General features: G+C 39.0%; 1 protein-coding gene across 14 annotated transcripts in view; it reads right to left on the reverse strand.

The window, feature by feature from the left end:
- The window catches only part of AHI1 (Abelson helper integration site 1), a 220,748-nt gene that overhangs the window by 43,970 nt on the left and 152,596 nt on the right, over positions 1 to 24,182 (reverse strand). For 7 of the 14 annotated variants that reach the window (XR_011465387.1, XM_070376720.1, XM_070376719.1 and 4 more), the window contains one exon: positions 1,981 to 2,143. The exons of 4 other annotated variants lie outside the window; for them this stretch is intronic. Coding sequence is in view for 9 of the 10 variants with exons in the window: in XM_070376720.1 (XP_070232821.1) it covers positions 1,981 to 2,143 (163 nt within the window). In the remaining variant the exon portion in view is untranslated. Of the gene's footprint in view, positions 1 to 1,980; positions 2,144 to 4,258; positions 4,488 to 12,385; positions 12,565 to 24,182 lie in introns of those variants that run through there. 3 more of the 14 variants (XM_070376728.1, XM_070376727.1, XM_070376725.1) reach the window with 3 other exon arrangements.

A 24,182-nucleotide genomic window follows, 5' to 3' on the forward strand; every position in this document is an offset into this window, starting at 1 on the left:
AGGAATCACGGCATCAGAAGGACATCCACTTCCTGAGACATGGAACTGCTTTCTGCACACAGCCACCAAGCATGGCTACTGTAGTATGCTTTGTAAGTCCCACTTTGGATCTTAAGGAAGAAAACCAAGTTTTATTGAATCTTTAATCCCCTGTGGATCAAATATCTATAGTTTTTCAATATTTGCAAACCTAAGAGGTTATTTCTGCAAACTAATTAGATTCTAAAGTTAGCATCTAATATCCTCCTGCCTGGACATACACAATCATTTTATACTATCAAGTGGAAAAATACTTCAAATGTTTCCACTTGTATCTGGAAGAAATAACTGATTATAATATCTAGTTAAAATGAAAGATATTCTCCAGAGTGACTAGGACTGTGCAGGAAGCTCTTGGTTTAAAAACAGCAGCTACCCCTGCAAAATTCCAGCTGCTGGTCCTGTGGGAAGCCATCACTGGGAGGGGAGGGGAGCCACCTGGATGTCTGAGATGACGGGGAAGTAAGAAGTGCTGAGTGGAGGGGAGAGGCCTGGGAATTAACTTGTCTCCAGATTTCTTCCTTCCACACTGCCTTAACTTTTCTCCAGTCTGCATACTCCTTTAAACATAGAAGTATATTTCATATAAGGTTTAAGAGTCATTAGCCGTTTAATGCTCAGAGAAAAAGAATTAAAACCATGGCACAAAGGAAATTAAGAATTTTTTTATGGGAGAGAAAAGTGGGTAATTTTCGAGACACTTAGCACTTTGGAGGGGAGGAGTTTGCTGAAAGCTGCAGATAAACAAGGGAGGGGAAGGAGTTACAGTGAGATTCAGGGCTCTTGGGGAGGGAGCCATGGGAAGGGCTGGGTGCAGAACCTGGAAGGTGGTGCCCCAAGAGAAGTAATTTTATCTGGGCCTAGCCCCCAGCACCCAGGATTCATGGAAGAAATTCTTCCTCCTTTCCTTTACTTCTTTTCCTTTAAAAATTTAGAACTGAGGTTAGAAATTAATAGTGCTTTTGTTCAGCCATAGTTTAGACTGAATGGAGTTTCAGAGACTAGCCCCAAACCAACTATTATTTTAATAATTATTTTGCAGAAACAAAAGACTTGGTAAACATTCAAAATGGAGAGTGTTCTCTTGGCTGCCTCTATTCTATTTTTAATTAATAGAACTATATGATTTTAGTGTGTCTGGAAGAAAGCTTAGAGATGATGGAGTTTGACTTCCTTGTTCTGTGGGAAGAAACGGAGGCATGGCAGTCTTGGCTGTGATGCCAGGATTAGTGCTCAGTTCTCCTGACCCCGGAGCATTCTGCTTTTCCTATGCCACAGCGAGCTGACAACCCATGGGGACGTGTTTTTCTGAAGAAGCGCTGCTACGCTCTCCCCTTGCTTGATAGTCTTTACCCTTTGTTTTCAAGCTGTCTGTGTTACTTCTATTTTCTTCTCTCAAGGCCTGGTAGTAAATCTGCAGCTTTCAGAAACTTGGATTTAGAATTTCTTCTCCAGCTCATTTCTTTTTCCTTTCACAAATGAGGGCTTAATTTACTTGTGAATGGAACAATCTATTGCCTTTTTTTTTTTTTTTTGATCAGGTGCCAGTTAAGCCTGGGGATACAACGTAAAAAGAATGGGAGTTGAGGAACTAGAGGTTCTTAGGTGCCTGTCAACCCAGGAGTGGCAGGAGGAAGGGTGACGTCAGTGTGTGTGCAGCAGGTGGCCAGGAAAAGGGGCTGGAGGTTGGTAGCAAGATGGGCAGGTCCCCTGGGATGGGAAGTCCATGAAGCTGGCATTCCAATCTTAGAATGTCATAGCTTTTGAGTGTACTAATGCCCCCTTCTTTTTTTTTTTTGCAACATGAGAATGAAGAGCAATACCCCATTGGTAAACATATGCAAAAGTAACAAGACAGCAAGTTAAAGAGCAGAAGATGATAAAATCTGGGACTATCAGTTACACCATATTAGTAAACCAGGAAGGGAGCATAAAACTTACTTTCACTAGCCACATGATTAGCTGGAAAATAACCTTCCTGTCCCTTTCCTATGCTGCCATACCACCAGTCTTCATTATCTTTGAAAAACACTCGGATAATGTCTCCGCGATGGATGGTTAGTTCATCTGATCGATTCGCTGTGTAGTCATAAAGAGCCACTACCTAAGGGAGAGATAAGACCACCACAGCTTTATCACAACTGTACCACAGAGAAAACCCCCAACATTCACTTCCTCTTGCAGAAGAACAGCTGAAACCAAAGCAGTACTTTGGTGAGTCTGAGGCTGTCTCAAGGTTTGCTAATGGGATCAGGGGTGGTGGGAACACAGCAGGAGAAGCAAGATAAAAGGCTGTGGGATTGAGAAATGGTTACGAGCATTCAATACACTAAGATTAGCTTCAAAATAGCAGATGTTAATTTTTTTTTTAAGTAAATTACTTGTGAAGCAAATAAAAAAAAAAGAAGCTCACACATCATTCACTGTTAGAATTGTTTCATTCTACATTTGGTCCCATTCCCTGTGCTAAGCAGAGGCATCAGAGTAAAAAAAAAAAATCTCCAGAAGGTCAACACTTCTATAAAATAGGAAAAATGCAATGGAACACCCAGATTACATAATTTCATTGTAATCATTTGGGTTTACTGTCAATGTATCTTTTTGTGATGTATTTCTATACAAATACCATTTTTTCTGGTATTTTATATCAACAATCTAAATCTACCTTTAAAAATACCTTGATATGCTCATTTTCAAGAGTCACAAATTTAAGAGGAAAGGCCTTCCTATGAGAACCCTCTTTCTCTGTTACGTTACAGTAGTCACTATATTTGATTCTTTTTTCTTTTGAAAAACCAAATTCAAAATGAATGGCTGCAGAGGCATCTACAAATTCCTTATAGCAGTTACAAGAAGGAAGCAAACCTCAACCCACTTCAGACATGATGCAGTGTATAAAGCAGGACATAATACAATATAAAGAATAGACTACTTCCACTTTTTCCCTATGCAAATAGAATTTGAAAACTTATAGGCTATACAAGTATAATGTAATGGAAAACTATCATTACAACCCTTTGCATTTAGGTTGCTGCTGCTGCTGCTGTCGCTTCAGTCACGTCTAACTCTGTGTGACCCCACAGATGGCAGCCCACCAGGCTCCCCCGTCCCTGGGATTCTCCAGGCAAGAACACTGGAATGGGTTGCCATTTCCTTCTCCAATGCATGAAAGTGAAGTCGCTCAGTCGTGTCCGACTCATAGCATTTAGGTTGAGTACTGATTTATTCACCTAACAAGTATTTACTGAAATCCTAATGTGCCTGGTTCTGTGAACGTACAGTGATAAATAGGATAACTTCTAGAAGAGGTACCTTGCTTAGGCTTTGCCAAGAATGACAGATAATCAGGAACTAGCCAGATGAAAAGATGGAAAAGTATGTCCCAGGCACTGAACCCCATATGTGAGAGTCCAGGGAACAGAAACCCCAAGTAGTTCAATATGGTGGGAGTCTGGCATTAGAGGGAAGAATCTGGATAGAAAGTGGGAAAGCCGAGGGTTCAGGAGTAAGTAGGTGCCAGATCATACATGCTGGAAGGTTCAGACTTACAGTATGGGCCATGGGAAGCTAGGAATTCCATAACAGCTTATAAAACTCTTTGTAGTGCCTTTAATTAATTTAAAATATTTATTAACATATGAACCAGAAGATTTTAATGGATACATTTGGAATTGACTGCTGTCACTATACAATATAAGGGCACTAATGACGTACAAGGGCAGTAATGATAATTAAATTAAATGGTAAAAATACAATTCCTATTGTACTGCTTCGCATAGGCCCTAGTTTACAACCTATTATGTAGGATATTGTTTAAAGCTGACAAATCTTTTGTAACTTTCAGCACGTTGATGCCAACTCACTCATGTACAAGTGGGACTTAATTTTTTCCTCCATTCTTCCTTCTCCAAACCTCTTCTCCTGAATTCTCCTGTGCTGCCCTATCACAGAAGCGGAAAGCTAATTAAAATGTGCCTGCCATGTGCTGGGTCCCTTGCCAGCTGCTTATGTGAATTTTCTTACTCAACCTTTGTGACAATCCTGTTGAGGGCAGAGAGTCTTATTTCAGCTTCATAAATGAGAAATTTGATATACAGAGAAATTTAGTAACTTGCTTATAGTGAACTAGTAAGTGGTAGAATCAGGATTTAAACTCATGATTTTTTCTTTCATTTTTTTTTTTTAAACAAAATACACGTATAGGCCATCTTTGTCTAGTATCGAACATGGGAAAGAAGCAGCAGAGGACGGGATGAGGGACATGCTACCCTCACCACTCACGAGAGATAAGGCACATTTTTGGACAGCAGCACATGGGCAGTTGGCTATGCTGGGAAGACTGACCCCTGGGTCACCTGCAGGCCCACTGTGCCCCTTTCATGACACCTGAGACCCTGTCTCAGAACCTGCCTGGGGATTTGTTCCTATTGTTCTTCATCTTGACATGCCTGTAGAAAGAGGAAGAGATACCATGAGCACACGTGCACTGAGAAAAAGTCCTCTTGAGGACACAGCAAAAATGTGGCCGTCTGCATGGCAAGGAGAGAGGCTAGGAGGAACCAGCCTGGCCAGCTACTGGATCTTGGACTTCTAGCCTCTAGAACTGTGAGCAAATACACTTTTGTTGTTTAAGTACCCTGTCTATATTACAGCAGCTCTGGCCAACTAAAACAGAATACAGTCACATAAGCTGACGATGTCAAGCGAATCACGAGTTACCAACCTCTTCAGTTCAGTTCAGTTCAATTGCTCAGTCGTGTCCGACTCTTTGCGACCCCATGAATTGCAGCACGCCAGGCCTCCCTGTCCATCACCAACTCCCGGAGTTCACTCAAACTCATGTTCATCGAGTCAGTGATGCCATCTAGCCATCTCATCCTCTGTCGTCCCCTTCTCCTTCTGCCCCAAATCCCTCCCAGCGTCAGAGTCTTTTCCAATGAGTCAACTCGTCACATGAGGTGGCCAAAGTATTGGAGTTTCACCTTTAGCATCATTCCTTCCAAAGAAATCCTAGGGCTGATCTCCTTCAGAATGGACTGGTTGGATCTCCTTGCAATCCAAGGGACTCTCAAGAGTCTTCTCCAACACCACAGTTCAAAAGCATGAATTCTTCGGTGCTCAGCCTTCTTCACCAATCTCTTATGGTATTGCAAACTGGTAATACCTCATTGGCACCCAGCTAAAGGCACTGTGTTCCACACCCTTATAATCTATCTCCTGATGTAGAAACAATGTCCTCATCACTAAACTCTGCAACTACCACCCTTAGGACAGAGACTACATTCCCTAAAGCTGCCTGTTTTGTCACACCATTACCGACACTTAGGTGAAAAATTGCTGTCTACTGAGAACTCAGTGTGTTTCACATGCCAACAGCCCACATGTGGGCGGCAGTGGAGTTATAATATGACCATTCTATCATCATGCTGAAGACACATGACAAAAGCCACATGGATCGTGAGAATCTGCTTGTATTCCAGTGTGGCTTTTTGTTTTAGAAATATTTATTTTAATTTACTTATATGGCTGTGCCAGGTCTCAGTTGCAGCAGGCAGGATCTTTTAGTTGCAGCAGGTAGGATCTAGATCCCTGGCCAGGGATTGAACCCAGGCCCCCTGCATTGGGAGTGCAGTCTTAGCCATTGCACCACCAATGAAGTCCCACTGTGTGCTTTTATCATTATCTTCTCATTTGAAGATCACTTACTCTCTCCTGAGGCTTCCCTGGTGGCTCAGACAGTGAAGAATCTGCCTGCAATGTGGGAGACCGGGTTTGATCCCTGGGTTGGGAAGATTCCCTTGGAGGAGGAAATGGCAACCCACTCTAGTATTTTTGCCTGGAGAATTCCATGGACGGAGGGCTACAGTCCATGGATTCACAAAGAGTTGGATACGACTGAACAACTAACACTTCCACTACTACTACTCTCTTCTGAGCATCACAGTGTACACAGTAAACTTTGCTTCTTTTAATTTGGCAGTGGCTTCGGCAGAAGTCACGTCTTCTCCTTCTCCAATTAGATTTCGCTGTCATCTCACTGCTTTAGGATAAAGTAAAGCCATACTGGGAGCTTTATTCTCCAAGCTTTGGAAGACACAATTTCATGCAGTTTTGTCATGAATTAATGCTATTTCTATTTTCTTCTTATTTTGGTAGGTCTTGTCATAGAAAATCTGTTCCAATCACTCTCTTGAAAAGTATCTTCTATAATGTACCATTTTGTGCATATGGTAGTCTGCACATAGGTGTGACAAAATATCATTCTTCAGTCATGTTGGACTCTTTGCTGATTGTAGCCCACCAGGCTTGTTTGTCCATGGGGATTCTCCAGGCAAGAATACTGGATGGGTTGCCATGCCCTCCTCCAGGGGATCTTCCTGGCCCAGGGACTGAAGCCCGCATCTCTTATGTCTCCTGCATTGGCAAGAGGGTTCTTAACCACTGGGAAACCCCTCATTCCTCAGTGAAGTGAAGTGAACTGAAGTCACTCAGTCGTGTCCGACTCTTTGAGATCCCATGGACTGTAGTCTACCAGGCTTCTCTGTCCATGGGATTTTCCAGGCAAGGGTACTGGAGTGGGTTGCCATTTCCTTCTCCAGGGGATCTTCCTGACCCAGGGATCGAACCCACGTCTCCTGCATTGCAGGCAGACGCTTTACCCTCTGAGCCACCTATGACCCAAATCTTGAACTGATGAAATCTTTGTGAAATTATCTTGACTTATGAAATCTTTTAGCAATCTTTCTTTTTTGAAAGAAATTTAAAAATATGTGTTTATGTGCTCATATTGGTAATGACAGGTCTAGGAAATAAAGTCTTCCACAAAATCCACTTGGTCACATTTTGATTATTATTGACATATTTGAAACAGAGTTCCCTCCCTTACTTAATGCTTGCTGAGTTGCTTGGGCATAATCACTCATGGCAGAAGGGTCATTGGCAAGCTTTTTTTTTTGTTGGACATATTTCTCAGACTTCTTAGCAGTGTTTGCCAGATACTATATTTTGGTTTAGGCAGAGTCTGTTAGGCTACCATAAGACAGTTAGGTGAATTCCTCTTTGCATTATCTTCTGTGAGGTTTTTCATTAGAATAGCTGTCTCTGAAGACTTCTCAATGGATACCACTGTGCTGAAGGAACATTAACCAGTATTTCTTAACAGCCGATGTTCCTTGCAATGTTATCCGTGAAGCAATCCAAAAATTAATACTCACAATGACCCCAAGTCATGCAGTTAACTAAGTTATGTGGAATAAATAATACACTTGAGCACTTGCTCCTCCAACGCTGCTTCTGCGGGTCCATAATCGTCAGGGAGTTTCGGCGTGCGAGAATGCAGCCAATGAAGCACCTCTTCCCTTTGCTTCTTACTTGCTTCCTTGATTTCAGAATCCTGCCCTTCAGACCAGTGAAAGAATAAATTTTTCTTGTTTTAAGCCACACCATGTTCATGGTAATCTGACGCAACAGTCCTGGAAAACTAATGTGTATGTAGCTTACTGTGGTGAGCAGTGGGTTTTTTCATGTTCTTTTAAAGAGTGTTGGACATTTTTCTGGCAGGTAGTGAGCTGAGATTGGTCTGACCCTTTTCAGGTTTGCTTTCAAGTTTTGTTAGAGCATATTCAGGAAGACTTTTCTCTAGGACTCAATAAACTCCACCACCAAGGCGTGATTCTCCTGATATTCTCCCTTGACACCCCACGTATTAGGAGACTTGTCCATCTGGCTGACAGGACTGACAACTATTCTTTCTGTTGGGTAGCCTGCTCCAGTGACGGTTCCTTCTTATGGGGTTCTGCCCCATGCGGGTGCAGATCAGTACTCAGCCAAAGACTTATTAAGGGTACTTCTTATGGTTTTTGGCAGCATTATTATCAATTAATATAAGATGAAACAAAAAGAAACACCTCAGTAACTATTTTTCTTGACAGAAGCCTTGTTACAGGTATTTAATGCACATTAACTAAAATGTGTACATTTTTAGTTTTCATGATAAATGCAATTGGGACTTTATTACACTCTGGGTATTCTTAAAGAAAGCACATCAGGTGATAGAAATATTTAGGTTACACTTCTGCCTCAAGTGATGATAAAACCCTTATTCTTCTTTGATCTTATACATTGTTTCCTCTGGGATGTCCCTGTCTCTTGAAGGCCTGGAGTGACCTTTGGCTACGTGGTTGGCCTTGTTATTTCACCACTCTGTATGTATTAAAATAGAAAGCAACTTACATACAAGAACAAGTAATGGGAGCAAAGGGAGAAGATGCTTCTTTGTATAGATTCCAGAAGGACTATGCAAAAGTATGGATGGTATAAGCCAGGTCGTTATCTTTATAGCACTGTTTTCCTCCTAGTTACAATATGAGGTGATTGTAGCTTTTTAACTAGGAAACTCCTGAGAGACAGTACTTTCTAGTTGAAATAAAGTATTTAGAATAGATTGTGGCTTTAGATGGATTTGCTGCTTTTTCAGTTTTTAGGGAAACATTCTTAATGAATTTTATAGAACTCTGATAAAAGGGTTTTTTAAATACTCTCAAGTTTTAAACTGCTTCATTATATACAAGAAGTCTGAGGGTAGCTGTAGCATTTCATATGCTTTCTGAGAGAAATGGACTGTTTTCTTGGCTACTGGAAATGTTTCTTATCAAATGAAACCATTTATACATCTTGAACTTTTTTTTTTTTTCTGTGTGTTGCTTTGAAGTTAAAATGGCTATGATAGCTCACTGAACACTTCAATCCCTGATGTGTTAAAGTTGAACAGTCCACATAGCCAGTGTGCTCCCATTTCTTTTTCTAGTTTCCACCCTTATTCCAGACACAGGTTTGTCTTTCATATCTTTGTCTTGTTTGGGGATCACCTTGGAGAATGGGCTTCCCTGGTGGCTCAGAGGTTAAAGCGTCTGCCTCCAATGCGGGAAACCCGGGTTCGATCCCTGGGTTGGGAAGATCCCTGGAGAAGGAAATGGCAACCCACTCCAGTATTCTTGCCTGAAGAATCCCATGGAGGGAGGAGCTTGGTAGGCTACAGTCCACAGGGTCGCAAAGAGTCGGACATGACTGAGTGACTTCACTTCACTTGGAGATCTGAGTTCCTATTAATACAACAGGTATATTTAGCATGTATTACTTAAGTTCTGTTACCCACTCCTCTTTCACATTTTGAAATAAGGCTACATTTACCACAGAGAAGCATATAAGGAGAATATCAGGCATCGGATAAGATAAAAGCCTCAGATGATCAGTCTTGTCTGTTCTTAGTCTTCCTGTTTGGCTGTGTCATAGAGAATCAGGAGGTACTAGCTGTCGCCTGTGGTGACGCTGACTGTGTACTAGTTGAAGATGGCAGGCACGTAATTCTCCAGGAACATGCTGTTGGCACAGTTTCTATATAGGTACGTCTTGCCCACTGCCCAGTCGCCAGTCACTACACACCTGAGAATCACTGCCCCGGCCCGTGAGCCGCACTGGGCATGGTCCCCTTACCTCTACCAGTCCCCTCACTGGCTGTGCATGCCTGCTGCCTCCCAGCAGTTAACAAGTGAAATTAAACTTTAAGAAAGTCTCATTTCTCAATTATGACAAGGACTATTTGGTCTTTATTATTAAAACAGAATAAAAGAACAGATTAAAAACTTTAGTAGAAAATCAAATTTAACAATAAATCCTCAATTGTACAGAAGTACATTACTAAACATTCAAATGACTCCTTTACTAATAGTGACACTGGGATTGTATTTTATTTCATGAGATAAATGGAAAAACACACAACCCTATTTCTAACATCATGTGGTAGAAATACACACAGTCTCTTACAATTATTTCCATGAACACTAAGTAAGACAACTCTGAACATATTAATAAAAAGAAACTAAAGTCCTATTATTTTTAACTGATCTTATCTGGATAATAAGAAAGACTAGCGTGATTAAGAAAACAGATAAAGAAAACAAATAATAATTGCACAAAGTTTATTGTCTCTGTATCAAACTATCTGCTATGTAAGTATATATGGACCTTAAATGCTTCATTAAACAGATAACTGAAAATATTTAATTTCTAATACCTTCTGGTAAAGGTTAATGGAAAAAATACTACACTAGGAATCAAGATAGTGAGTTTTCAGTCCTGATTGGGCCTCCAAAGCTAAAACATAGCACAAAACACAAACTGGATGTGTGTAAACTAAGGGGTCTGGACCAGATGCTAGGTGGTATGCCTTCCATTTTTAAAATTCTATCATACCAGGTATTTAAATACCTATTACAAAAGAACAGCATTCACAAATTTTAACATGAATTCAAACACTGATTTGCTGGATAACAGTGTGACTGTATTCGTTGTGATCACACATGAACCAGAAAAGCTTGTCTGATTGCTGTAATACCACACAGGAAAATCCTGCTAGTCATAATTAAAGAAGAATAGTGATAAAGCATTTCTTTGGAATTTACCAGTTGGAAATACTTCTTCCTTCTTTGACAAATAGGAATGACTGAGATTTTGGACCTTATAAATAAAGCTACTGGTTTCATATGATGATTGGTATTAAACACCTTACTGGACATCACCATTCACATACTTTGCTACAGTGAATTATTAGTGCTTCGTTGAAAAAGGCTCTAAAATACATCTCTGTATTGGTTATTTCCTTTAAAAAAAATCAAGAAAATGATGCAGACTTTTATAGATTGGACTGTGGATTATTTTTGTTGTTGTTAGTGAAGAAAAATGATAATGCACTTTATTTTTCTTGGGAGGGATAACAAAAGGAGAATTATGAGTCATCGGTTTAGATGAGGGTACCCAACCCAAAGTGTGGCCTCCAGATTAGCAGTGACAAATTACCTGGAAACTGGTTAGAAATGCAAATTCTTGGGCCCCATTCCAGACCAACTAAAACCATAGATTCTGGGGATGGACCCAGAAATTTGTTTTAAGAAGCCTGCCAGGTGATTCTGATGTACTTTGAGGTTTAGTTACCTTTATTTTGATGACCTATTTTATAAAACTTAAATGTTTATTTTCTGCACATATCAAATATGCGACTACATGGTTAACAAACATTTGGTTAAGAAACATTTTAAAATATAAAATCAAGCTTTATAACAAACTGTTACTGGCAAAACTTATAAAAAGTAAACTTGTTTCCTCTTTCCTATTTTACTTATCTTTCTCAGTTTCCCTCGTCTCACTGAAATGCTGACTAGCTCCAGATTTGAGTAATTTTAACATCTACTTCATCATTTTTTTCAAAAAGCTCATGCTCAAACGGCAACTAGGAGTCATAGTAAACATTTCTTAGGTTTCCCTACAACCTCTTAAGGATTAAAGAAATTTTTAAAATAGAAAAATAAGCAAAATTGAAAGATTAAACCTGTTCACCCAGCAATAATTAGATACAACTGTGTCTGAGCTATTCTTAAAGGCTGGGGAGAAAGAAGTGATCACAGCCCTGTCCTTGGGAGTTTCCGTTTTATGTGTCATTGTTTTTGGTCTGGTGGCCCTTTTGACAAAAGGGATATCTTTAATATCTGCACAAGTCACTCTGCTGCTTCTCTACTTTTAAGCTGCCAATAAAGACTACTAGGGTGCATGCTGATAATGAATATTAAAATAATAATTTACGAATTACTTAAAAAGTATAATCATTTTAAAATTCTCCTAACAAACCATGAGCTATGAGTAAATGTAAAATTAGTAAAAAAGAACTAGTTGAAGACAATATTTTTAAACAAAAGTAAATCTGAATATTTGCAAACATATTATTCAGTTTTATACACAGTCTTAGTAGTTATAAATTTTATACTTCATACTTCAAAGCAGTAGTTTATAAAGATTATACACAGAAATTATGCTCCTTATGAAAAATGGAATATTATTTTTTTATCCTACTGCATTCTTCAAACAGACTTGTACTGTTCCATCCTGGAAGTGTTCTCTTACTATACTAATAAATCGGGGCTTTCCTGGTGGTTCAGTGGTAAAGAATCTGCCTGCCAATGCAGGAGACGTGAGTTTGATGCCTAGGTGGGGAAGATCCCTTGGAGAAGGAAATGGCAACTCACTTCAGTATTTCTGTCTGGGAAATCCCATGGACAGAGGAGCCTGGAAGGCTCCAGTCTATAGGAACGCAAAAGAGGCAGGCACAACTCAGCGACTAAACAACAACAAGCAATTATATAATGCATACAAAGAGTTATAGTACTTAATATTTTTGAGAACTATTCAGGCATGTGCTAAGCATTTTACCCTATATATGTATGTGCTTGTATGTATGCAGATACAAATACATGCACATGGTATATATTTGCATGCACACGCATGTTCACATATACATCCATAACTACCCTATTTAGTTCCTATCATGCCTTTGAATGGGCTTCCCAGGTAGCTCAGCTGGTAAAGAATCCACCTGCAGTTCAGGAGACCTCCAGTTCGATTCCTGGGTGGGAAAGTTCCCCTGAAGAACGGATAGGCTACCCACTCCAGGATTCTTGGGCTTCCCTGGCGGCTCAGCTGGTAAAGAAAAGTGAAAGTGAAGTTGCTCAGTCATGTCCGACTCTCTGTGACCCCATGGACTGCAGCTACTAGGCTTCTCCATCCATGGGATTTTTCAGGCAAGAGTACTGGAGTGGGGTGCCATTTCCTTCTCCAGGGGATCTTCCTGACCCAGGGATTGAACCCGGGTCTCCCACATTGCAGGCAGATGAATCCTGGTAAAGAATCCGCCTACAATGTGGGAGACCTGGGTTCGATCCCTGAGTTTGGAAGATCCCCTGGAGAAGGGAACAGTTATCCACTCCAGTATTCTGGCCTGAAGAATTCCATGGACAGAGGAGCCTGGCAGGCTACAGTCCATGGGTTGCAAAGAGCCAGACATGACTGAGGAACTTTCATGTTCATATATATGCTTTTGTTTCCTCAATTATAAACTAAAAGATTATTATTTGTCTAAATCACAGAGTTTGGCAGATTCTAAATGTTAGCAGGTTTGCTCTTCTCCTAAATCTATGCTGTTAATCACTAACCTTACATATTTAAGTTTGAAGTTAGAGGCCTGCGTGGAACCAAGTAAATATACGTCTGGTTCACTGACTTTGGCTTTTGCTAAGATTTATGCCCAAAGGAGGATCTTTAAGACTTGGTATTTCTATTACAGATGGCACCTGAAGAAGATCATCAAAGCACTTTTCTTTACATTAGCTTCTCAGTTACAATTTCTTGAAGCCATCAAACTAGGAAGTTATATGATAAACAGAAATCAGGCCAAAGTGACAGCTGATATATGTATACTAACATGTGTGTCCATCTGATCACTACAGTTTATATTTATGCTGAAATGACTATAAGCTCAATTACTTTGGGAAGACTCTGTGCAGGAATCTTAAATAATAAATTTAAATGGAAAAAGAAAAGCTTTTTAGGCTGCTGATAGTAAGATATCAATAAGTAACTGCTCATCTTATTTAAACACTGAAGCTTGTCTATTTCTAAATCCAATGATAATCCAAAAATTCTGAAAAAAGTTCATGTATACACATGTGAGTATTTGGTTTAATGAGGAAGAAGATAGTAATATCACAGAAGCACCAGCTTGATGGAAAACATCTCTACTTTAGCATATAAATATAATTATGATACATATAGAGATGAAGATGGTTGAGTAAAAGATTCTAAAACTTCCCAAACAGTACTTCAAATGGCAGGGCTTCCCTGGTGGCTCAGACAGTAAAGAATCTGCCTGCAATGTGGGAGACCCAGGTTCAACTTCTGGGTCAGGAAGATTCCCTGGAGAAGGGAATGGCTACCCACTCCAGTATTCTTGCTTGGAGACAGGGCTTCCCAGGTGGCGCTAGCGGTAAAGAACCCACCTGCCAAAGCAGAAGATTTAAGAGATGTGGGTTCAATCCCTGGGCTGGGAAGATCTGGAGAAGAAAACGCAACCCACTCTAGTATTTTTGTCTGGAGAATCCCATGGACTGAGGAGCCTGGCGGGCTATAGTCCATAGGGTTATAGCACAGAGTAAGACATGACTGAAGTGACTTAGCATACAGCACAGAAGAGAGAAAAGAGAAGAAAGAAGATTTAGAGAAATAATGGCACAAACTTCCCAAAAATGATTAAAAAAATTAATCTGCACATTCAAGAGCTTAAACAAAATCCATACAGTGTAAGAAAGATCCACACCTAGATATATCGTAGCCAAACTATTGAAGACCAAGAATCTTGAAAGCAGTGAAAGTAAAACAATTCATCACATAGAAGGGATTCTCAATAAGATTATCAGTAGATTTCTCATCAGAAACTTTGGAGTTCAGAAGTTAGTAAGATGATGCTTTCAACATTAAATGTGGAAAGAAAACTCAATCTACTATTCAATATCCAGAAAAATCACCATGTAAAAAAAGAAGAAACTAATACATTTCCAGATAAATGATAACAGTTTGTTGCTAGTTGACCTGCCCTTTAAGAAAAACTAATGGGAGTCAGGCTGCAATAAAAGGGCACTTAACAGTAACTCAAATCCATATAAATAAAGAGCACTGATAAAGGTAATTACATAAGTAAATGCAAAGACAGTGTAAGTGTCCTTTTTTAAAAGCAACTTTTCACCTGATTTAAAAGGTAACTTCATGAAGAATTATAAAATGTGCTGATGGTTTACAATGTATAAAGATGCAATTTCTATGACCATAACAGCAAAAAGGAGGCAGGAAGGAAAAGAACTGAATTAAAGTTTTTACACACTATTGAAATTAAGTTGGTGTCCATTCTAAAGGAGATAGCTCCTGGGTGTTCTTTGGAAGGAATGATGCTACAGCTGAAACTCCAGTACTTTGGCCACCTCATGTGAAGAGTTGACTCACTGGAAAAGACTCTGATGCTGGGAGGGATTGGGGGCAGGAGGAGAAGGGGATGACAGAGGATGAGATGGCTGGATGGCATCACTGACTCGAGAGACGTGAGTTTGAGTGAACTCCGGGAGTTGGTGATGGACAGCCTGGCATGCTGCAATTCATGGGGTTGCAGAGAGTCGGACACGACTGAGTGACTGAACTGAACTGATTTATATGCTATATTCCTGGCATATGAAAGGCATATAGTATGTTTCAGGTATAATTATTATGATTCAAATGCCAGAGTTCTTTAAGTTATCACAGAGGCATGGTGTTTTAAAATAGAAATATTTCTAGAGGGCACCCACAACTATAAATGTGATCCTATTTTCCGAATTAAATGTAGATGTGCTAACTTCAACTCGATTTCTAAAAACAAAACTGTATTTCTACCCTTGGTATGATAAGATCCGAATCCCCTACATATATACATACATACATACATACCATATTCATTAAAATATATCTAATTTAGACAATTATATAGTAAAATATAATTATAATTTGCTCAAATAGAAAACAGTCAAAGAATTTGAATAAATTCTCCAAATAAGAGACACAAATAGCACTACAAAATATGCTAACCTCATTAATCACTAAAAAATGCAAATCAAAATCAGGAGATATCACTTTTCACTCAATAAAATGACTATAATAAAAAAGATACTAACAAGTGTTGGTGAGGATGTGGAGAAATTGAAACTCTCATACTTGGCTGGTGGGATTGCAAAATGGTTCAGGTACTTTAGAGAACATTTTGGCAGTTCCTCAAAATGTTAAACACAGTTACTATATGACACAGCAATTTCAGTACTAAATACACACTCAAGGGAAATGAAAACCAATGTCCACGCAAAAGCTTGTATGTAAATGTTCATACAGCATTATTCAAAACAGCTAAAACTGGAAGCAACCCAAATGCTCATCAATAAATAAAAGAATAAATAAAATGTGGCATATCCATAATTGACTATTATTCAGCCATAAAAAAGATGCATACTATAACATGGATGAACTCTGAAAACATGCCAAGTGAAAGAAGCTAGATACAAAAGGTCACGTATATTATGACAGCATTTATGTAAAATGTCCACAATAGGCAAATCCAGAGAGATAGAAATCAGATTATTATTTGCCAGGGGCTAGGGAGAGAAGGCAATGGAGTGGGGCAGTGACTACTACTGAGTATGGGATTTCTTTTCGGGGTGAGCACTATGTTTTAAAATTGGACACTGATAATGGGTTCAAAACTGAATAGACTAAAATTCAATGACCTGCAGACTGTAAAAGAATAAACATTTTTCTTTTTTTTTTTACTTTACAATATTGTATTGGTTTTGTCTTACATCAACATGAATCCACCACGGGTGTACACGTGTTCCCAATCCTGAACCCCCCTCCCATCTCCCTCCCCATGCCATCCCTCTGGGTCAAGTGCAAACATGTTTCTATGTGAATTATATCCAAATAAAGCTGTTACTAAAAAAAAAATCATAGAAATTATGGCTACAAAAAGTGAAGTTAGCCATGATGAATAAAGGAATACATACAAGCAAAAATAACACAGAGATGGAGACCATAGCAATTCATGTCAGAGAGAACAGCCTTGATTCTGACTGTGGAAATGCACAAAAGAGGTGATATTGTGAAAATGTAACAGAAGGAGTAAACAATATATGTCGAACATAAGAGAAATAGATAAGCTTAATGTATCACCAAGGTTTTGTCAGTTAAGAACTAAGCAGCTGGTAGTGTTAGTCACTCAGTCATGTCCGACTCTTTGTGATCCCATGGACTGTAGCCCCCAGGCTCTGTCCATAGGATTTCCCAGGCAAGAATACTGGAGTGGGTTGCCACTCCCTTCTCCAGGATTCTGGTAGTATTAGTGACATACAAGTCCAAAGTTCAGTTCAGTCACTCAGTCATGTCCAACTCTTTGTGACCCCATGGACTGAAGCACTCCAGGCTTCCCTGTCCATCACCGACTCCTGGAGCTTACTCAAATTCATGTCCATTGAGTCAGACATGACTGAGTTGGACAACCATCTCATCCTCTGTCATCCCCTTCTTCACCCACCTTCAATCTTTCCCAGCATCAGGGTCTTTTTAGATGAGTCAGTTCTTTGAATCAGGTGGCCAAAGTATTAGAGTTTCAGCTTCAGCATCAGTCCTTCCAAAGAATATTCAAGACTGATTTCCTTTAGGATGGACTGGCTGGATCTCCTTGCAGTCCAAGGGACTTTCAAGAGTCTTCTCCAACACCACAGTTCAAAAGCATCAATTCTTCGGTGCTCAGCTTTCTTTATAGTCAAACTCTCACATCCATACATGACTACTGGAAAAACCACAGCCTTGACTAGACGGACCTTTGTCAGCAAAGTAATGTCTCTGCTTTTTAATATGCTGTCTAGGTTGGTCATAACTTTCCTTCCAAGGAGCATCTTTTAATTTCGTGGCCGCAGTCACCATCTGCAGTGATTTAGGAGCCCAAAAAAGTAAAGTCTGTCACTGTTTCCATTGTTTCCCCATCTATTTGCCATGAACTGATGGGACCAGATGCCACAATCTTGGTTTTCTGAATGTTGAGTTTTAAGCCAACTTTTTTACTCTCCTCTTTGACTTTCATCAAGAGGCTCTTTAGTTGTTCTTCGTTTTCTGCCATAAGTGTGGTGTCACCTGCATATCTGAGGTTACTGATATTTTGCCTGGCAATCTTGACTCCACCTTGTGCTTCATCCAGACTTAAATTGAAGCAAGTAGGGAAAACCACTAGACCATTCAGGATGACCTAAATAAGTCCCAAGGAAGGTGGTAATTTTATTGAGCTGTACTCATTTTCAGGTTCTTTGGTTACCAAATGGTTAACAGCCTATATATTTATTATAAAAATTTTTCTAGTAGAATGGAGAAAGAAAAGAATAATTAAGATTAGAAACATCAACTAAGGAGTCATTCATGCTTAAGTACCAGCTGACACTTGAGTGTGTGCAATGAGTTTTAAAAGTAGGTCTCAAGGAAGAAGGGAAAAGTCCAATCACCTCATTCTTGGGCGATTACCTTTTCATTCCTGTTCTTTTTAGTCCAGTTCTTCAAACAGCTGTCTGTGGCATGTGGGTAGCATAGTTTGAAGCATAGCAGGTGTTTGTAATTTCCTTTCTCAAGGTCACAGGTGACTCTGCCAGTGCACTAGAAAAACCACAGCTTCTGGGCCCCTTTCTTCCCACCAAACCCCAAGATCCCCTTCTCACATCCAGATTACTTTTGTTACTTATGTGTCTTTAGCCCACCCCACAGCTATGAGAACTGAAGTGCCACTATTCTGAGGAAATCTAAGGCCCTATCCACTAACCTCAAATCATATCTGATTAAAACTTCTTGATGGGTAGATGGGATGTTTTCCAAGAAACAAAGTTTGCAATTGGCTTTCTTAGGTAACATCCATGGTAGATGATGAAGAGGGAGGACTTGGCTCTTTCCTATCCTCAAGGTCCTCATGACTCTTCTTAGCTGTCATTCTGGTCAGTTCTATCAGTACTGCTCAGCCGTCTACTCTCTTCATTACCACCCCTGTCTAATGCCATTACAAGCTACAGTGATGATACAAGACAGGATGAGATAATACACACTACAGAGCAGGGTTTTAAAACCTAACAATTATTTTTATAGGTTTTAACTGCTGCTAATATTACCTGAGCTGCTCCCAGTTTCCACAGAATCTGCTTTGTGCCATTGACTGACATTTGAGTGTGATGGTTTAGTAGTATAAAATGATTCTGCTCTTAGGGAGTTAATATTTTTGGCTCATATATCACAGTGCATTAACACATTCAATTAAAATGTTTCCAGAAGACTCTTAAAGACCTTTTGTGTTTCAGTTTCTCTACTGGCAAATGATGATGATGATGATGATAATGCTTTTATCTTCAGAATTAATCCATTCATGAAGCAACCTACATAAAACATTTTCCATAGTGAGTGGTACATGGTGAGTGCCCAACAAATGTTAGGTACAGTTGTTATTACTCAACTCCTAAAGTTCTTTATCAAAGAGGAATGGTGTTTTGCAGTCAAATACTTATGTAGTACTTTAAATATAACTGTATTTTCCAAACAAAATATAGATCTATGAACTCCAAGTCCATTTCTGAAAAGGAAATTTATTTCCTGGTTTGTCAAAATAAGCTTTGAATCCAAAAAGTGCACTTAAGAGAAGTCTGCTCATGTCGTCATATTACCAGGCCAAGATATGGTGACGAGAAAACTTTATAAAGTTTAATTAAAAACACAGAACAAGAAGTTTCAATCCCTCTAGGGACTTATCTACTTAATCTTTATGTATTAAACTAACGGGTGACCCAATAATGTGGTTACAACAAAAGGTGTCTGCATTCTTGGAAGACTGATCTCTGGGGACACTGAGAAACTGGGAGGATAAAAGGCGTCACAGGAAGAAAAAACCTGGTGAACTCATGTATGTTTATCAAGGTGAGGAAAGAATCTATGGAACATGAGCAGTGGGAGATAGCAAATATCCATCTAGGCAGAAAACATAGAGGACTAGTTTGATAACTTATGATTAAATTTTCCCCAAATAGAAAACAATATCCCATAAAATAATAAGTCTGAAATTTTTTTCTAGGTAATTGCTTCATTTTATAGCATGATCGACTCAAGTTTTGGTTTCAGTTATATAATATATTTAAAGCTTCCTTACAGGGATCAAATTTTATATTGATTAAAAGGAAAGTTTCAAGTAATCACTAAATCTTATTTTAATAGACAGGCAAGTAAATGTTTTGCTAAAGGACAATGCAATGTTATACTGAACCTGCTTTTAAACAGTAATGTCCCCAAAGCAAAATGGCTTTTATTTATAAGACATTTTGTTGATAAATAAAAACTTTAACCACCTCTGCTGCTGCTGCTGCTAAGTCGTGTCAGTCGTGTCCGACTCTGTGCGACCCCATAGACGGCAGCCCACCAGGCTCCCCTGTCCCTGGGATTCTCCAGGCAAGAACACTGGAGTGGGTTGCCATTTCCTTCTCCAATGCATGAAAGTGAAAAGTTAAAGTGAAGTCGCTCAGTCATGTCCAACTCCTAGCGACCCCATGGACTGCAGAGCACCAGGCTCCTCTTCTGTCCATGGTATTTTCCAGACAAGAGTACTAGAGTGGGGTGCCATTGCCTTCTCCAAAAACCTTAACTGACCATAGATAAAGAAAATTTTGCCTTTTTGATTTTGTTTGGTTGGTCAATATTTTTCTAATGTTGTGAATAAAGACAGTTAACAAAGGGCATTACAAAATCTTCTCATGTTACAGAGTTGAGGAGTGACCAGGGCTGAAAAAAATAATCAGGATTCAAAAGAATAGTGAGTAAAAAATAAACTGTTGAAATTCAACAAGGATAAATGGACCACAGCACTTAGGGCTAAACAATAATAGTGGACAGCTGAGAGATTACTGTGAGCTAGACAGTACTGAGCTCAGTACTGTGAACAGCACCACCCACTGAGGTGGGTGCTATTATTACCTCCTTTCAAGAGATGGGCATACTGAGGCACAAACAGGTAGATAATGGGAAGACAGGTTTGACAGTAAATTTTTTAAAATATCAAGAAATTATTTTTAAAATCAATATCAAACACAGTATCCAGATGACAGAAACCCAAAATATCACTCTTTTTCATATCACAACTAGAATATTAAGTTCAGTTCTGGATGCTATTTCTAAAGAACGTGAACAAACTGGATGGATTCAGTATAGATTCAGTAGGATTAAATGGATGGAATTATCTTAAAAAAGAGATGGTCAAGATGAGACAGACAGGCCCAAACATCTCAAGAGCCATGTTTATAGAAGAGGAAACTGACTTGTTCTGTAACGATCTAGAAGCAAAGCAAAATCAAGATACTAATCTTTTGTAGTAAAGCACAAAACTTGAGTAATTAACAAAAACAGAGTTTCTAAAGTAGAAGTAATTTTTGTTTTCTAGGAAAGAATGTATCCACAAGCAAGGGGACTGTTTTTTTTTTTTTTTTTTTAGTAACCAGTGATACATCCTTCTCATACGTTGAAGCTAAATGGCTAAAGATGTGTAGAGATTAGAAACACTGCAATGCTTTCATCAGAATAGCCCACTATTAGCAGATAGTGCAGTCTCTGGCAAACAACAAGAACTCCAGAGGCTCTTCGGTAACATGTTAACTAAAAAGAAAAAGGATTTCCTGGCTCACTATTTGTGTGACCCTAGGGAAGACACTTATCTTTTCAGTGCCTCAGTTTCCTAATTTATGAAATTGGGATAATAATAAGGGATAATACTTATTGAAGAATTACACAGATGAAAAGAAAGTAAGTATAAAGATACACTGGCAAGAGTAAGTAGTCAACGCACATATAATTATGATGAACAATCTTGGAGGTTTGGGATCATTATGAACACTAGTAATATAAATAATAGCTAGTGATACCACGTGTGACGCAGTTGACAGTTCTCATATTGTAGCGCTGAACAAGAACGTGGAAAACCTCTCTTTTAGTGGTGTTTACATTTTACTAGGGGAGACAAAATTCCATAATTTTTATAGGCCTTTCTGCTATAAAGCCTTGCATTCTGTAGAATGAGGCTTATGAAAAATGCAGTTGTTTCAGACTACTTAAAATCCATGGAACTTATAACTAGAGTGCTGATAGAAACTAACAATCCTAATCAAAGCACTAATATAGTATTAAACCTCTGCTGGTATCTGCACCCAGCACGACTGTTAAGTCAGGTCCATGAAAAAATTTACTTCAGTAGAGACCAGTTAATCAAAATTAAAAACCCAATCAGGTTTTAGATTTCTTCATCTCTCAAACAAAACAATTTTTCTGAAATTAAGGGAAATGTTTTTGCAGCTTCTTCATTTGTACTAGCAGCTATTGAAGCTACTAAATCAGCCACTAGCAAAAGGCATTTCAGCTTTTTTTCTAAAATTACTCAGTCTTTCCATTTGGTTATGAGAAAAGCCTGCCTTTGATGGCTGTGAACTTAAACCATGCAGGAAAAAGTCTTCAGCAATCTTATTGACATCGTTCATCTATTTACTAACTGCACGTTGGCTAATTTGTATTACAGAAACACAAACTGCACTTACAGTGACTGTAAGTACTACTCCAAAGAAACAGGTTAGAGGGCGTAGCAAATGTTTTGAGTGGGGCACATCGCCACCTCCCCTTATGGCATTTTACAGAGCTCCTGCCTTCTGGCTCCTGTCTTCCCAGTTTAAGTTCCCGAGGGAACAGACTCCTTTCCAGCACTTGCTCTTTTTGCCCTTTTCAGGAGAAAAAAAAATGACCAAAAATAATTCCTCTGGAGTCAGGTCTCAAGGGAACCATGTGTTCATACTTCTAGACATCTCACTAGCTTAACTAAGAAAGTATTTCAGCTAGAATCTAAAATGGAAAGATTTTCATTTTAGTTTTTTTTTTTAAATGCTTTGGATGTACTGTTTTAGGAGATATATGTACTTTTGAATTATTCTTGATTCATAGTTTTGATGAGCTGATTCCTCAACTTCTACCAGTTTATATAACTGAACATGTTTTTATTGTAAAGACAGGAAAGATAGAGACTGAAAAGAGCCAAATAGATTACTGGGTGCTCTTTCAGTAGAGCCCCAGGCAGCAGGACCAGTGTCCCTTCTTCTCCCTGCTGTACTGCACATACTCTCCAACGCCTGCTGAGTTAAACAGTTATCTCAACACCATATTCTACTGCTTGGCATCATTTCACCAAGCACTGGGCTTACGAAAGTGGAGAGATTTGGTTGGTATTGAAAGGACTTAGGTTTTTGATCTACTAAAGACAACTAACCCATGTCCAATAATTAAGCAGCATGAAATTTCTAGTAGCAATGGTGGTGATGGGCATTTGTCAGTCAATTCAGTAGACACAAGTGAGCTCTCTCTATATATTATAGATATATAGTAAACGGGTGATTCTGAGTCCTGAGAACAGAAAGAATGAGAGAAATGATCAGTGATTATTCAGGTGATGACTATCAGAAATTTGTTTAGTTTTTCTTCTTTAATATGTTTTCTTGGAATAGTAAGAGCAGATAAAAAAGACCCAAAAGTATACCTAAAAGATCAGCTTCTTCAAACATCCTCATTTTACCAACTAGAAAAGTTTTAAGTACTTAGTAAGGCATCACCCAACTCAGTGGACATGAGTTTAAGCAAACTCCAGAAGATACTGAAGGACAGGGAAGTCTGGTGCGCTGCAGTCCATGGGGTTGGATATGACTTAGTGACTGAACAAAAACAACAAAGGAATCTTGCTACAGCTGCCCTTACGCTGCTCCTTTGTCAAATGCTAAAATACAGTCTGCATCTTTCTCTCCATTGAGGTTCCTGGATTTTTCCCTTCCTCTGAGAAACGTTTTGAAAGTAATAATGTTGCATAAATACAAAAACTTAACTTTTCATTTTTGAAGAATGTGGAAAAAGAAACATTTACTTCATTGTTCTATATGGGTTTCTTTCATGGCAGCCCTTTGACACAACATTACTTTCTTTTGTGTAAGTCAACAATATACACACAAGGCTATGTTAACTGCTATTGCATTTTCCATCCTCCTCTCAAGACAGGTTTCCTAAACTGCTTCCAGTTCATCATGCTTCCATTCTGCTCCCAATCTCCCAAACATTTCTGACTACCCATGACAGCACAAAAACACCCTCTATTTAGACTCCCCTGGCTTCTGAGATGCTACACAATTCCTGACTTTCTATGTCTCTCTTCTCTGTCTTCCATGGGGCTTTTTCCAACCTTCTGAATATGGACATCCCTGAAGTCTAGGCTAGCTCTTTGCGCTTATTTCTATAGTTTCAGTCTTTATTCATTTAAACTGTATATGCTGACAATCTATAAGAAACGGTGATGAAAGCAGACATGGCCCCTATTTTCAGGAAACTTACATGCATTTGACTGAGGAAGACAAAAAGATAAGTATGAAAATAACTGAACAAAAAATTACAAATTGAGATAAACATTAAGAAGGGAAAAAAAGTGCAATAAAAAAGACTAAGTGGGGAATATCTACTTCAGATAGAGTGATGAAGGAAGATCCTCTGAACGCCTGACATTTACTGGGATCTAAAGAAAAAGCCCATTATGCCAAAGGGTGTGTATATTCCTGGCAGAGAGGCCAAATGTTCAAGGCTGATAGGTGAGTGTGAGAAAGGCTGGC

The sequence above is a fragment of the Bos mutus genome, chromosome 9 (genome assembly GCF_027580195.1).
Source record: "Bos mutus isolate GX-2022 chromosome 9, NWIPB_WYAK_1.1, whole genome shotgun sequence".
NCBI classification, from domain to species: domain Eukaryota; kingdom Metazoa; phylum Chordata; class Mammalia; order Artiodactyla; family Bovidae; genus Bos; species Bos mutus.